General features: G+C 47.9%; 1 protein-coding gene across 1 annotated transcript; it reads left to right on the top strand.

Annotated features, from left to right (window-relative positions):
* The first annotated feature begins 1649 nt into the window (after positions 1-1649).
* Positions 1650-5416, top strand: LOC8039142. The gene is made up of 3 exons (XM_029976606.2): positions 1650-2122; positions 3794-4016; positions 5372-5416. The coding sequence occupies exons 1-3, from the start codon at positions 1650-1652 to the stop codon at positions 5414-5416; spliced, it is 741 nt and encodes a 246-aa protein (XP_029832466.2).
* The last annotated feature ends 10431 nt before the right edge of the window (positions 5417-15847 follow it).

Genomic DNA, 15847 nt, shown 5'->3' with positions numbered 1-15847 from the left:
GCGGAGATGAGGCCCCAGCAAAATGAAAGATTTCGGGAAGAATCTCACCAAGCGTTCGGCGCATGCGTGAAACCGCCATAACTTTAGTTCACAAGAGGCAGGCGGCAGTGCTGGAGACGCCTCGTGCGGTCTGGTGCTCTGCACGAGCAGAGCTCCAGCGAGGTTGGGGCACGTGTAGAAATACTAAAGTTTCCTCGATGCACTGAGGACAGCGATGGCGTGGCCAAACTAGTGTTTTTTTGGGTTATGGGGATATTTATACAAACTAGTGTTCCTGTATAGGCTCCCTACGGGAGCCAGAGTTCCGCGTCTGTTTTCCACGTGCCGCCAGCGCACCGCGCCGCTATTCGCCGAGATCCGATCGCGTGAGGAGCCGGATCAAGTGCCGTGCAGGAAAGTAGACGTTGCACGTGCCCCGCCGTGCGTTTCCATGCTTTTGAGCGCGCCGCGCGCCTCGAATGCGCGGCGCCGCTATTCGCCGAAGTCAGTCACGTGAGGAGTGGGATCAAGATGCCGTGCAGGAACGACGGCGCTACGGAGATGAACGCGCAACTCTGGCTCCCGTAGGGAGCCTATACAGGAACTCTAGGCCAAACTGGCTAGTGAAATTTGTCTATTAGGTATCCTTTTTTTTTTATAACTCGCTAGGGTAAGTTTTCACACAAAATATGATTGCACGATTCAAACTCTGGATAGTTGAGCTCGTTGGTACTTGTTGTACATAATTAGGCCACACAGCGCTGTAACCCCTATAAAACAACGACAAAGAGAAGGAACATGTAAGCTGGATGGCGCTTAGCTGCTCTCGGAGCCCGGCGCAAGTGAAGCCACCGGAAGTTCGGTGCTTGTCCCGGAAGTCGGGCGTGCGCTTGTCTTCCTAGTGCATTCAGTCGATATTTTGGACCATGCTTTTTTGTGTCTTTCATTGGGTTTTAATACTCCCATTCTGGATTAAATCCCGAGAATGAGGCATTTGAACTTGGGACATATTCACAATTTGATCAACTAGAATCTCAAAATGTTTACATTGCATGGCTTCCCATGATACTTCTCGGGTTCGCATGCGCCCTTACTGCGCAACAACCAGGCTCTCTTGAGGGAACAAGCGAAAATCCAGCGCCCTCGACGCTTTTCGAACCAGCACTCGGAAGGGTTACAAAACCTGCCAAGGGCTCACTTCCGGGACAAGCATCTCACTTCCGGTGGCTTCATACCTGTTTGCTCAATGCGCCATCCAGCCCCCTCTAGTGGAGATCAGTGTGTACGACAGGACAAGCGCGGACTCACAACTTTAACCAGGAGAAAGAAAATATACGACAAGACAGGCGTTACGAGTCTGCACCTGCCCTGTCGTGTATGTTCCTTCTCTTTGTCATTGTTTTATAGTTATAGTGGTTACAGCGCTGTGTGGCCGAATTATGTACAACTGCCAACAAGGTCAACTATCCAGGGATTGAATCGTGCAATCATATTTTCTGGGAAGGTACTCTAAGCCAAAAAGATTTCATAAACATGATTTTTGAACAATAAAAAAATTTCGTTAATTTTTCGTTTATTTATTTATTTATTTATTTTTTTGTTTATCGCGGTTCTAATTGCATGACGTACTCTGCTCACCAGACTCGCCAAAGAGGAGGACGAAGTTAGCGATGGGCCTGCGCCAGTCTCAGCAAGGGCAGGAAGCGGAGGAAGAAGACGAAGGCTCCAGTGCCGTCGCCACCGGTGTGAACCGTGGTCTGAGGAACAACAGTCACAACAGCGGCAGTCCCCACAAGCAGCGAGCCGTGATGCAGCCGAAGTTGGACGCCAGCAAGACATCCCGGATGTCCCTACCAGAGGTGGACATGGACGACGCTGTGAAGATCTGGTGCAGCCAGAGCCAGCCCAGCCAGCAGCAGTGCACGGGCCCCAGCGCTTGGATGGTGGCCGACCAGGAACACTCGTCGCCGGCGTCTAGCGTGTACGACGACGACCAAGAACTGAGCAGTGAGACGACGAGCGACTCGTCGTCGGAGACCACGTCCACCACAACCATTTCGTCTGGCATGCTTCGGCAGTGGAGGTGCATCCGCAAGCGCTACGCCGACAACCCCGATGTCCTCGGGGAGATTCTGGTCTACAGGTGTGGTGTGGTCCCCGTTTGTACCACGTTCGAAACGTTTCTTTTATTGTGAAATACGTTGAAAATAATGGCTTTAGTCAAGGACGTATTTTGATCGGTGATTTTTTATGGTGAAATTTTAGAACGTTTAACCTATTTCTGCGGCATACAATAGTGAAGAGTGCGCGTGCACAGCTTGCAGCGACGCTCAAGGTGCGCGGGCGCACGGGGTCTCGTAACGTCGACTTCATTGCCACAGAATGCTGCCCTCGAGTATTGGCGACGTGCGCAACCAGAAGCGTCCTTGTGGCCGACCTTCCACAATTGGCCAGACGCTGACTATGACGCCTCGAGTAAAATGAATTCTTCGTGTTAGTGGGAATGAGAGGAACGTCAAACCGTCATCTTCGAAGGTGTTGGTTCCACGACGCGGTGACTCTAAGCTTCCACAGCGATTTCTACGTGCACCGTCGAAAGTGTCGTTGGCAATTGATGATCCCGCTCGTAACGTCACGGATACGAACCATAAAAGAGAGACACCAAAATATCTAATCGAGGTCAGGGGTTGAAAAATATCTGGTTGCAGAGCAGTTTTACAAGAAAGACATGGTCCTTTAAGTGCCAGTGACTTATTTTTTTTTTCTAATATATATATTGTTTAAAGTTAAAAAAGAAAACTATTTTTTCAAGGTCTAAAGAATTAGTTTACTCTGTGTAATTAGGGTTTTTCGTTTTCGAGTCATATTTTTCAAAAACCGGGGGTCAAAATCGGGTACTATTTTCCAGACCCATAATATTAATGGTGATGTTTATTTCCACCATAAGATGATGGCGATCAGGGAAAAAAGCTGTCAGTTACAGCTTGACGGGTCCCTGACCGCCTAAAGAAAGCAGCAACGGAGCCGGGAAAACAGTAATCAACAAAAAATTGTACAAAAAGTTTTGCTATCACAACATTTTAAGCACGAATTTTAGATTTTTTTTTTTTTTATTGAGGCATGACGGGACAGGGCAGTCGGGAAGAAATCGGCTTTTTTCGGAAACCAATTCGGATTTTATAGGGTCCTATTTATTAAGGAGAAATACAATAAATAGTTTTCTACTCGATCAAACGTCAACAAAGTCTATATGATATAGGTATGATTTTTGAGCGCGCATGATCGTTTTACCTTCTGACCCATTCTGAAGCGAATCTATGCCGAGGTTACGAAAATTAAAGAAGCTCTTGAGAATCAAAAGAGTGACAGAGGCGACAAATTTGAAACAGATCCAGAATCGTTTTTTCTTTCCATAAAGTCACATGATTTCAAGGCTGATTTTCGAAAAGAAATCAGGTTTAACCCAATTTTTATAAAACTGGATCGGGGGGAAACGTCGGGTAATATCGGGTTTTACCAGAAAACGGAGAGGCCCTCTGCATAATATACTGTTTGTCGAATTACCTCTGAAATCGTACCTACAAGTTACTCATCTGAGGAAGTAAGAACGAAAATTCAACATGGAGAGGGTTGTAAAAGCTATTCTAGAACAAATTTATTGCAGTGAAATCTGCCAGAAATCTGTCAAAATGTAACGAACACTAATAAAACGTCCAAAAGAAAGTCATAGATGGATTTGAACCGCAGTCGATCGGAGACCCAAGTCCCCTTTTTATGGTCCCCTTTTCACAGCGGGATGTGTCCCTTGTTCCAGGGTGCTGACGTACATGGGCCACCCGCACTGGCGCAAAAGCGTGCGGCCGCAGGGCACCAGCCCCAGCCTGACGACGGTGCTGCAGGCCACCATGGCGCTACGACTGGAGGAACTGCGCCAGAAGCGGCTCCAGATGGACGCCGCCTGGCAGATGCTCAAGGTCAACTCACCCCTCAGCCGCTTCGTGCTCGAGTCCAAGCGCCAGGCCGTGGCCGAGCTCGAGGCAAGCGTAATAATAGATACCATGAACCATTCCATCCCTCCGGCTTCCATCTTTGTCCTGGGCCATGGTCCCGCTTGAGTCGACTGTAGTAATATATTAGTATGGGCCATCCCCATAACCGTCCTCCGATTGTTGTTATCTTCGTCTGCTGGGCTATGGTCCAACTGGAGGCAAGCGTTGTAATCAGATACTGGGCCATTCCATCTTTCTGAACGTTTCCATCTTTGTCTACTGGGCCAGGGTCCAGCTTGAGCCAGGCGTAGTAATAGACATAGACCCTTTTGGTATTCGCCTTCAGCGTCCTGCAATTTTTGTCGAGTCTACTGGATTGTGGGCAGCGTTCGGGTTGTTTGCGATGGCTCTCCATTTAGAAATATCGCACGCCGCGCGAGGCTCACAGACCGGTGATTGCGCGAATTTCACCTGGATAATAACCATGAAATGAACTTAAAGACGCCTTGTTTTTCTTTCAACGGGCTTCGTCGTGCGTGTGTTGGGCCCACATAGGCCTTGGGCTACCGATTGGCGGGACACGACAAGGGAAGAAGGCTGCTACGGAGTTGGAGGGGCAGGAAATGCTGCTTAACTAATGGTTCAAAGGCTAGAGAATAACGGCGGTTTGCGTGACGTCACGTTCTCACCTCCTCCTCGCTCAAGGAGCTGGTGGCGTGTGCTGAAAGAGGGTCTAGTAATTCCTTTTCTTGCAGTAGTTTCTTCGACATGTGGCCTTGTTTGACGTTCGACTCACACAAGTAATGATGGTATTGCCAGAATTTAAAAAAAAAATGTTTTCAGTCTTTCTTTAAGATATAATTAATAACCGACATGCCCCTGTATTCAAGATGGCATCCGCGAGACCGTGACCAGAAATATGTCAACTTTTTTGTGCGACGTTATCGAGGCTAGCGTAGATTCCACGGTGCTGCAGGCTGCCATTGAAAAGACAGTGTGTGACTTTGTCTTGCGTTTCATTCGCACGCGCTTTCGTGAGAACGAAACGCCCAACCGCACGCCTATATCCAAACGAAAGCCACGCACTCGTGCAAGTAACTTTGACAGCGATGGAGCACTTTGTAAACTGCGGCTAGCCTTGACAACCTGTCACCAAAAACGTTTACAAATAAGCCCGCGTTCGCGTGCGCATAGAAGCCAGATTCGCAAGAAGTGAGGCGTCTGGCAACGCGCTGTGACAACAGCAGCGCCACCGCAGCGGCGTGACGTCACAGCCGCGTGTTGATGTATAATTTGGGGCGGCTCATATTTAACTATATTGCATTTTCCAAATCGTATTTTACCTTATTGCAAAAGTATCTAGCCGGGGTAGCACATTTCAGTCACGATTCGTTTCCTTGCAGAAAGAGCTGCTTTCCATTCGCGTGGATAATGTGAAGGTTCGATGACCCGGATCCAGAGACACTCTTCGATAAATACACTACTGGAGTGAGCTTCGCAATCCATGGTCATCTCTCTCCTCGAGCAGTTTTGGCTGGCGCGCGTCCCTTTGCACAACAGTCGATAGTGCGTGAAAGCGTCCGGAATAAAGTGGGGTTTCGTTTCCCATCAACGGTTTTGTTGCATCCTTGAAAGTGATGTAGTGCATAGCGGGTATTCACTGAACGCCATATTTTAGTGCGCTGTTCACCAACGTTACTAGTTGCTGTTCTCTGCGCATGCCGCGAACGAAATCACATTTATAGGTTGCTAAGACCGACAACCTTGATGCTGTGGAATGCACGTTGAAAGAGAACCATGGAAGCTTGCCGTCAGCCACGCGCTCGGCAGCCGCGGTCTCAGTTATGGCCGCCAGTGAATACTCCATATGCGCCGTGAAACTGTGGGAGAGGAGGAGACGAGAACGCGAGGGGACTTCAGAAAGTCGAGCTCTGGTTGGAATGATTGGTTGGGAGACCTAAAGCTAGCTTTCTTTGTCTCCACTGCCGTAGCCTCCTCAACGAAACTCACAAAGCCTGGCAGTTCGACTACGAAACCATAGTGTGCCCGGTCGCAAATTTGGAGCGCGAGGATCTGGTAGCCCAGAGCATTAAAGATCCATTTTTCGGGGAACCTGGACGTCAGCTTTTGCACAGCTTTTGCGCAGCTTTTGCAGCGGCGAGGACCCGAAACGCACTCGTTCGCTCGGGAGAAGTTGCTTTGGCGTCTCGCCGCAGCGGGGCGCCAGTCACGTGGCTCTCCTCTGATCTGTCGTGTGCCGCTCCACCTTTCCCGTTTCGGCGGCCGCTTCTTGTGGCAATTTGCCAGGCTTTGTCAGTAAATAGGAGGCCATGCCTTTGCACTCGTTAAACGCGTTAGAAGGCGGAACGCCGGCGTCTGGCTTTTGGCTTTTGCATTCAGACGCGTTCGACGAGTGCAGTGGAAACTACCACCACTGTATAATGCTCGGGAGCATTATACAGTGGCGCTAGTGGAGAAAAATTCAGCTAGCCCTAGGTCTACCCACTAATCCCTCGAACCAGCGTTCTTACGTCCCTCAGTTCTCATCGCATACTTTGTTTCACCTGCGACCGTATACGAGTCAACAGGACCCATCAAAGAGTGTTAAAGGGGCAGCGTCATGGTGTTCGTCATCTTTCCGCGTGTCTTCTATCATCGTTAAACAAATCATGTAAAGGATACGTCTAGCGGCTTGCGCTTAGAGCATGTGTGTTCGCAGTTGCATGTTCGTGCCTTTGACACCGGCTGGACATAAGGTCACACGGTTACTGCGGTACTTTCTGCAGTGCGCTACACTTCTGGAGTATGCATTCTAGGTGACATGCGCGACCAAAAGCGTCGCTGTGATCGGTGTTCCACGACTGGCTAAACGCCCGCAATGACGTCTTGAGTATGACGAATTCTCCTTTAATTAATGTAAATAAGAGCAACGTACTATACTGTCAACTTGGACGGTGTTGGTTTACGAACGCGACAACTTCAAGTTTCCGCTGTGACTTTTACGCACACCTTTGAAATTGTCGCTGTCAATCGATGATCCCGGTTGTGACATCAAATAGAGGAACCTCCTCTTGAACAGGTTGGCATACGCCCTCTCCTCTGTAGCTTTGGCTGCACTCCACGGTTTTAGTGATACTATGGAAACGGGGTTGCGGCTTGCGGCACCTCTTTCCACATTAGCGGAGCGAATGCTGGAGAAGAGTTCCCCTCCTCTCCAGCGCTCGCTTTGCTAATGGGGAAAGAGGTGGGAGGAGCTTCCCCTAAACTCTTACGAGGTTCGAATGCCACGCGCGCCGCGGTGGTGGGTGGAACTAATCGTCGATTTACCGCACATTCGGCTATTTGGTACAGCAAGACCACGTAGCTCGTTCTAAGAGTGATATCAAAAATGAAAATTTGAGTGCTAAGAAAACGCCCTTGCGTTATGAAACTTGGCGGTATAACTGGACGATGTGGTTTCTTTCGGTCATATGCGATGACTGGAAAATCGCGTTCACGGACAGCAACCTCATTTGCGTACCTCCATCAGACGAATTTAATGGTTATACCCGGCGGAAGTGGTAAGCCAAATTGTAAAAGTGTTCCGTCGTAATCAAACTGCTGGCGACCCTGGGACGCATTTTTTTTTATCTGGTTTCACAGCTTCCTTTCTTTGCTGCAAGGGCTCTCAACTTTAGGTGCTGTAAAATATACGCGATTTCACAAAACGTTGCAAAATGGGCAATTGGGCGAGTTGGTAAGAGTTCATAATTACTTACAGCGCGACTGGGACAAGGACAGACAGAGGAGAAACACAGAAACACAGGGCAAGCGCTGAACTGGGCGTTGCCTCAACATAAGACTAAGAGAACACCACAGTTCTATGAAAGGAACCGCTCACACGCATCTCGCGATGCATTGCCGGGATTGCGGATGCCAACCCCTGTTTAACAAGACTACAGTGATGTTCCGACACAACCACAAACTACCCCGAGAAATGATGGAGACGTACCACATAACAAAAACCGGATCCTTGTGTGTGAGCCAGCCCACAGTGACTTTGATGAAGAGCGAGATCGGCTTTTTGGATCTCGGATAACTTGGCCGGTTTCGCATTGAGTGAAAGAAGAAGCGCCAGGGCCACGGAGGGGCATGCCTGCACGAGGAGCAGCAGCATCACATGTATTTTCAATAGAATCAGTTGCTAGTTCAGCGCTTGTCCTGTGTTTCTGTGTTTCTCCTCTGTCTGTCATTGTCCCAGTCGCGCTGTAAGTAATTATGATCACAAAACGTTGTTATGGCTGCTGTCATTCTTGATGTTTCTGCGTTTGGCGTGGGCTTACCCGCTTGCAAAGGTTGCAAGCTCACGCCACTAAACTATACGAATATTTATCGCGAGGTGAACTCTTACCTTTTGTGAACAGCGGAATTGTGTACGCGTCAGCTAAATGAATCCCCAGTAGCTGTTGGTCAAAACATAGAGCTGTTGAGGACAGTTTGTAACTTCACCAGTAGTGGCTCCATATGCACGAATTATCGTTCACATCGACGAGGTGCCGGGGGGAGGGAGATGTTAGCGTTTGCGGTCCAGTTTAGCGGCTTCCACTCTTTACATCGCCGCAGATCACTTTAGAGATTTAACACCAAAAGGTTTGAAGGCAAAATATCGTTACAAACAAACTGATCCCCTGCCGAACCGGGACTGTTTGTACCGCCCGAACACACCTTCCTCTTTCCGCCACGGAGTTCACGTCACAGCGTCATATCGCAAAAGCCTGACGTTTTTGTTGAACAATGCGCACACCGGCGAGAAAATCCCCAAGATTTCTCCCTCATGTGAATACCGCTTTAAAGACGCTGCTGTTAAATGGAAACATTGATTGACTTTCGGAGTCCTCGGTGAGAATAGCTCTCTCACGCGAAAACGTTATCTGTGTACGAGCGCTTTCTCACAAAACGTTCGCAAAATCTATCTCTTTTGTGTACAGAGAAAACTCGTTAAAAGGCGGGGCCAAGCCAGCTTGGCAACCGCTCCTCCAAAAGATAACTGCGATGTGAAACTGGGTATGACGTCTTTCGCGCCACGTCATGAACGGTGTCACACCGGGGGCTTTACTTGATTGTTAAGACATTTTTTCTTCCTTATACTTCGGCGAGCTCCATCAGCAGATCGCAGTGATCGACTGTCACGTTAGAAAATAGACGCGCGAGCGATTCTGAGATCTCACAAAAACTTATGCGATCTCACACACAATCACGTGAACTCACAAACATTCACACAAACCCTCACAAACTAAGCCAGACTCTCACGAACTCCCACAGAATCACGTGAACTCACACATTCGTACAAACTCACACATACTAACCCAAACTCCCACAAACTCACACGAACTCCGGATTAACGACACAGTGCTTCCAAAAGACAGGATATTCGCCGATTAAGGAAGGACAGAGTTTCGTTTTGTGTACCTGTTTTATTCTCGAGGAAGTGGGACTGAGAAAGGAGAGGGTTTTTTTTCCCGGAAATAGCACGGGCGCTCTTGGTTCCAGCATCCCGGGTCGGTACTGGGTTGATGTCACAGTCACTCACCAGCTTTGGTAAGCCGGCGCGCACCTTTTACTTTGTTTAAGGTTCACAGAGACGATTTGGTCAGGCCGACGCTTGTCACGTCTCGCTCTCGGTGTTTTTTGTTTGTTTTCTTTTTGTTTTCTTTCTTGGTACTAAAGGAGGCCTAGAACACGTCAACAACAAACAGGGCTGCTATAACTGCTGCACGTTCTCGCGGAAAAAAAGATTCCGCGATTGGTCAATCAGTCACCGAACAAACTTCTGGAGAGCAAAAAAAGAATTAACGTGCACACTCAAAGACAGGGACACTGGACTCGCTGCTTGCATACGCACCAAGTTTCAACATACGACCGAACGAGTGTCCGAACACCAACCACGGATGCGCAGAGAGCGCCACCTGCGAGGGCCCACGGGAACAGACCTTTCACTGACGATACATCCCGTTTCACACTGTCAGAGCATGCGACGCTGTCGGACAACATGGTCTGCGTAAGAAAAACTTACAGCTGTTCGATATGACGACCAAGCCAACATATGCAGAATTGAGTACTCGCCTCGTCGTCCTCTCTCAGCTAAACCCATAGAGTTTTTTTGTTTGTTTTTTTCACGCCCCTTAAGGGCATACGGTGTGCCAATGCTCGGAGTCGCAGCACGACTCTTACGAATGACGAGAAAAAACTAAAATGACGATTAGGCACGAATATAGCGCTTAAGGTGACCCTTGGTTCGGCTGATAAGCTGTCATGAACCTTCATAGGTTTGAGAAAGGAGCTTTGTATGCAGGACGGCTATCCGAGACGGCGAACTGAAACTTTGATCGTTTAAAAAGTTAGGCGCCACATTGACTGACGCACCATTCGATGGACACACAAAAATATTATGTCAACTTTAAGATGGACACCTGATCAGGCCTATTATTGAGGAAGACGCGCTGGTCCGCGTTCTTTGAGACGGCCTCAGTAAATGTAGGGCTTTTTTGTCACACCCCACACGCTCCGTCAACGCAGAGAAAACATCATTGAGGGACAAAAACTGATGCTTTGAATTTGCCACATTTTTCGACACTTCGCCGAGTATTAAAACACGTAAGCGATAGATGCCACGAGATGTCCGTAACGAAGAAGGTTGACAAGCGACATCAATGCACGATCCACACCTGAAATACTCTCGTGCACTTTATAGAAAGGATGTTCACGCTACGTTGCTTGGGCTGCACACCTCAGTCCTTACTTCTTCTTTTTTTATGTGTGTGGCCTTTGCTCGTCGGAGACTGTATACACTGTGGCATGCACTTGTCGGGACGTCAAACATGAACAACGTCGGGCAACGTTTGTGTCGAACGGAGTAGCTTTTGCATTTGCAGCGACTCCCTGATATTTCGAAACATTTCCAGTGCCGCAGCGGTGGTTCTGCGGCGCATTGAGTGTTTATTTTCAATGTTAGCGGGATCCGTAGCCAGTGCCGTGTCCACATGGTGCGCTGAGAGCAGCAGAAATAAGGAATGGAGAGGAGGAGACAAAGGGCTAACGTTCATCTCGGCTGCACACCATCTGTCTGCGGTGATATTTTCGAACGCAAATAAGACAACAACGCGCTTCAGAAAAAAATGATAGAAGTCTACAGCCACTGACAGTTTTAGAGGGCATGGTTCGTTTCACGCCTGCTTTGCGATTCGTTCTTTGGCGTTTATATCGGCTAATGCTGCAATCCTATTAGCTGCGGAACGCTAATTAGATGCAGCGGACTCGCCACGCAACTCGAGTCCTCTGTGGCCGGCAGGAGCCCCTGTCCTTTTCGATCGGGGGCCCTAGCTGGGCATTTGGCGGAAAAGTCGGCAAGAAACCTGGCGGCCATGATTGGTCAACGCCTCATTTGACCTTGGCGCTGGCCAATCATAGCCGCCGGATTTCTCGCCAACCTTCTTTCGCCAGGTGTCCAGATTAGGGCCCCAGAATGCAGTCTGTCACGAAGCCGTTTACTCGCATACTCGAAGCGACTCACACCTAATCTGCATGACAAAACCGAAGAGCCACTGAGTAACCCAGTAATCTGATCTGCACTAAAACACTGACGGGTAGACTCGATCTCTCAGCGCGGGTCGCATATTTAGGCAAGTTCGCTTCATCATGAGTCAGTCATCAACAGCAGTGATTGGTTGACAGGTTGCTGCGCGACCAAGTGGTCGTGTGGGGATACAACGTTTTCGCGGGAGATCGCCATCCTGACACTGACTCTGACTCCCAGGCAGTCTCGTACACATTACTCGAAAAAAAAAAAGTAATCGACTACGGTTACTATTATTATTGGTTAAAAAGTATTCAATTAGATTACTCGATGAATTATAAAAAAAAGAACAATTGTCTCTACTTGCGAAAAAAAAACAACGTAACTTTTCCGTTACTTCAGATTTTTAAAACGGTTTCGATCTGAAAACGGATATTTCGTACCGCCCATTAAAGAGTTTTAGGGAACCGTTTTGTGCACATCCGATACGGTTCGATGGGCTCTCCGGTTCGCACTGCGCATGTGCAAGTCTTCTGCCATAGCACATGCGCAGTTCGTGCCATATCGGATGTGCAAAACGGTTCCCTAAACCTCTGTGTTATCGGATTAGAATCACCGATAATCATCTAAATCCACCACTTTTGGTAGACCGTCCCCCTGACGGAGGCTTGATTCGGAAATTCCTTGCTAGGAAGGTTGTGAAAATGAAGGGCGCCATTAAGGAAGGGGAGGGAGAACGGGTAACGCTTACAAGTAATTTTATTACTTTAAAAAGTAATCAACTTTCTACTTATAAAGGTAATCAAACAATTACAAATTTACCCCCAAAAATAATCGATTGAAAGTAATTTTATTACTGTAGTGAGCACCTTACAAGGCCTGCTCCCAGGGTGCCTGTAAAGACGGCACTGATTGCGGAATGGCGCCGAAACGAGGCTACGGCACTCTGCTCTTAAATACTTGCACGCGCACCCTCGCACAAACACACACTGACATAAAACAAAAACAAGAAATGCGACTGTGTGCCCTTTTCTCTTTTGGGCACCTCTGTACGGGGTCTATGTATTACCCTACGAAGCACTGAGGAAGCTATATTACACAAGGTAGGAAGCGTTGAACCCAGAGTCGCTTTATCGGAAACCACCACGGTGTGCAGTCTTCTTGTTTTCTGTGTGGGAGGGAGAGAAAGAGGATGGTTTTCTAGGAAAGGGATTGCTTGGTTCGTGTATACTTGGTTGTAGTAGTGTATAGTATATGTCGTGTAAACTGCATATCGTTAGGTAAATGTCTCCTCCGACTCGAACAGAGAAAACAAAAATAAAATTAGAGAAGGCAAGACCACTTAGCCTCTGCAGACAGAGAGTTAGAGATATCGAAAGAGAGAGAGAGAGAGAAAGACAGCACGTGATCAACAAGAAAGTGCGAGTAACGATTGTCTTCGCCTCATGAAACATCCATGGAATGCTGTGGAGAGATGATTTAGTAACTATGTCCATTATTAATTCATGGTATGGTGTGGTGTTTAAGGATAGACCGTGGCAAAGCCGCCATCGGTCAACCTCCGAAGAAAAGCGTACAATTGCTGGAGATTCCTAAGCCCGACATCGTTTCCTAAACGTATCATCATTGAGGTGATGCACACCTCTACTCCCGGCTGTGTTATAGGAAGCAGCTGCATTTCTCTATTAATCTGGTTACTATTAATCTGCTGTCTAATTCTCTATCAACGTCACTGGTGAGAATTGCCTGCCAAACCTACCCCTGGAGCTGGTTCTTCATGTGAATCGCAGTTCTTTGTGAAGTTCGTTTGCTGGCAATTTAACTGCGAAAGCGGTTACTTTTGCCTGCAACTCTGGTTTTACAATTTTCCATCGTTCCAATACGAGCTTGAGAGTATATAGCATCCCGTTCGTAGCAGTGAATTGCAGAGATCAAGTATGATTCTGAGCTGATTTAGTAAGTTTGCGATGCATTTTTGTGAGTCACTGCCGGTACAGATTGTGTCTAATGTCTCAGTGTTGTACTCCTACATTTTAAAAGATTCTGAGCCGGCGCGTCCTAGAATATATGTAGGACATGCATGCCTTGCTTCACAGACAAATCACCGAGTTCTGTGCTGGTTTAGTCAGCTTGACCAACTAGCAATAACTCTGAAACCTTAACAATGGTTATACACAATGGTTCGTGATGGACTTGAAATGTTTGTCCGTTCAGTCAGTTCTCGCAAATTAAAGTATTGGTGTTGGAGAAAAGGTGCTGTCGGGTATCTCTTACAGCACAATCCGGGTTCAGTCAGGTCCTTCGCTTGAAGCACGCGCTGTTTGTGTACGCATAGCAGGCAAGGAGACATCTTTGACACTACAACTATCTCTGCACCTTCTGCTCACGCGAACGCCCCAGAGCCTTAAAACTCTACTACCATTTTCAGCTGTTGCTGCGTTTAGTTGCTGGTATACATTAGGTTTATCTTCTAGCTACTAGAGAAAATACGACGTGGTCTTTTTTCTTTTTCTTCTTCTTTTGATGCATGCACCAATCTCCCCACCAGCGAAAAACGCAAGATGACATTTTTTTTCAATAAAAAACAGGAATGACAAGTGCAGTAAAAGTTTGGGTCCTCAATCATTGAGCCGCGGTGAGTTAATACGATTGTCTCGGAGCATCTAGAGACGAGTGTGCGTAAATAGTATCATATATATAATATAATATGTATATTTATACTTTTTTCATATATATATATATATATGTATGTATACGTATATACAGAAAGTGGGATATGCCTTTCGAAATGCATCCTCGACCAGATCACTGTTTCCCCTTGCAAGCATCCACGTCGCCGCTTCCCGAGATCTGAAGACCGGGTGCGAGTGCCCATTCCAAGGTTCCAGCTGCTTTTACCAACGCTCACGCCGTCAACCGAAATAACCATGACCCCGAAGGTGAACTCCACAAGGACATATCACCGCGTCGGAACCTTTTACAGTGTTCACTATGTCTTGTAAGGCTGGCAGGTAATAGGAGGACTCAAGTTTGCTCTTCCCAATGCAGTGTCTCGCTGGGTAAGTACAGAAACGACTACGACTCTACGAGGCTGCTCGACTTACCAACAATGACACTTTCCATCACGAAGAAAAAAAAAAGTCGTAGCGTCTCCCTGTTCCCCTTCCAGACGACCGGGGATGTCGTCCAGTAGTAGCTCGAACAGACAGATCACGTGACAAGTAACTTGCGTCACTGTCCGGGTTCAACAGGACAAACACACCACGTTAAACTTAAAAAAGTTTGGTAAATAACGAAACAACATGATTGTCTTAAGACCAGCGGTTCGGTTTACCGTTACCGAACGCGCTGCAATGGTGATGGCAGAGAAATTTCTGTCCGCTCCCCCCAGGAGGCGGGATAAGCTTAGTGCACGTCCTCAGCGAAGGTTCGCTACCTGTTCAGTGTGCTCCAGAAGTGGCTGGCCACCACTGCACCCGATTTGTACTGAACCGTTCGAGGAAGTGTTCACTTATTACTCAGAGTTCCCGTTGCATACTGCAACGGTCAGCGAACATGCGCCACGTGCCGAAGTAGTGCCATAACTTGCATAAATTCCGGCACCTCGGTAAAACTTTCTTCTCAAGGAATGACTCTCACCAGGGCAGAAAATGTCACCGTGCATCATAATTAATGCAGCGGTCGAAGCGTATTGGTTCAAGCCTAGACTCCGGAGCATCGAAACGCTAACCCTGTTTGTGTCACTTGAAGTAGATGAATCGCGCCCGCTGCTTATTGTTACCTGGATAACACCTCGCTCTTAAACTCCTAACTAAAATCTTAACTTTGTGATGCGTATCAATATTCTTCTTATATTTTCGCAATGTTCAGTTTAATTTCATCATATTTCGAAGACGGCGTCCATTACTCTCTATAGCTACGGGCATAGACATGGCCATGCACCGACTCGAGCGGTCTAGGTAGCATATGGTTTCGTGACGATCCGTTCGTCGACATATATACTAGACTTTCGACCATGACTTGTGCTTACGAGAATCTCACCTGGAGGACTGAATGACGCGGTCTACGCAAAGGACGCTACTTTCCAAGCGAAACCAGGCAGTTGCCACAGCCCTTTTCTGACAGTTCTGCCATTTCAAAGTGGTTACTCTAGAGCCATCATCAATCCGACGCGACCGGCCACACGGCTGTCGACGTGGGCCAGAGGGCACAACCGGCATGGCGTGGAAGGTGATGACACGGGGTACCTCTTAATGGCTGTCGGGTTGGTGACCGCTCCACGTGACTCAGCGAAGCGACAGCCGTTTTCCCCCCCGTCGTGTACGGT

The sequence above is a fragment of the Ixodes scapularis genome, unplaced genomic scaffold (genome assembly GCF_016920785.2).
Source record: "Ixodes scapularis isolate PalLabHiFi unplaced genomic scaffold, ASM1692078v2 PGA_scaffold5__190_contigs__length_132052651, whole genome shotgun sequence".
NCBI lineage: Eukaryota > Metazoa > Arthropoda > Arachnida > Ixodida > Ixodidae > Ixodes > Ixodes scapularis.
This window is presented reverse-complemented; position numbering and strand designations above follow the sequence as displayed.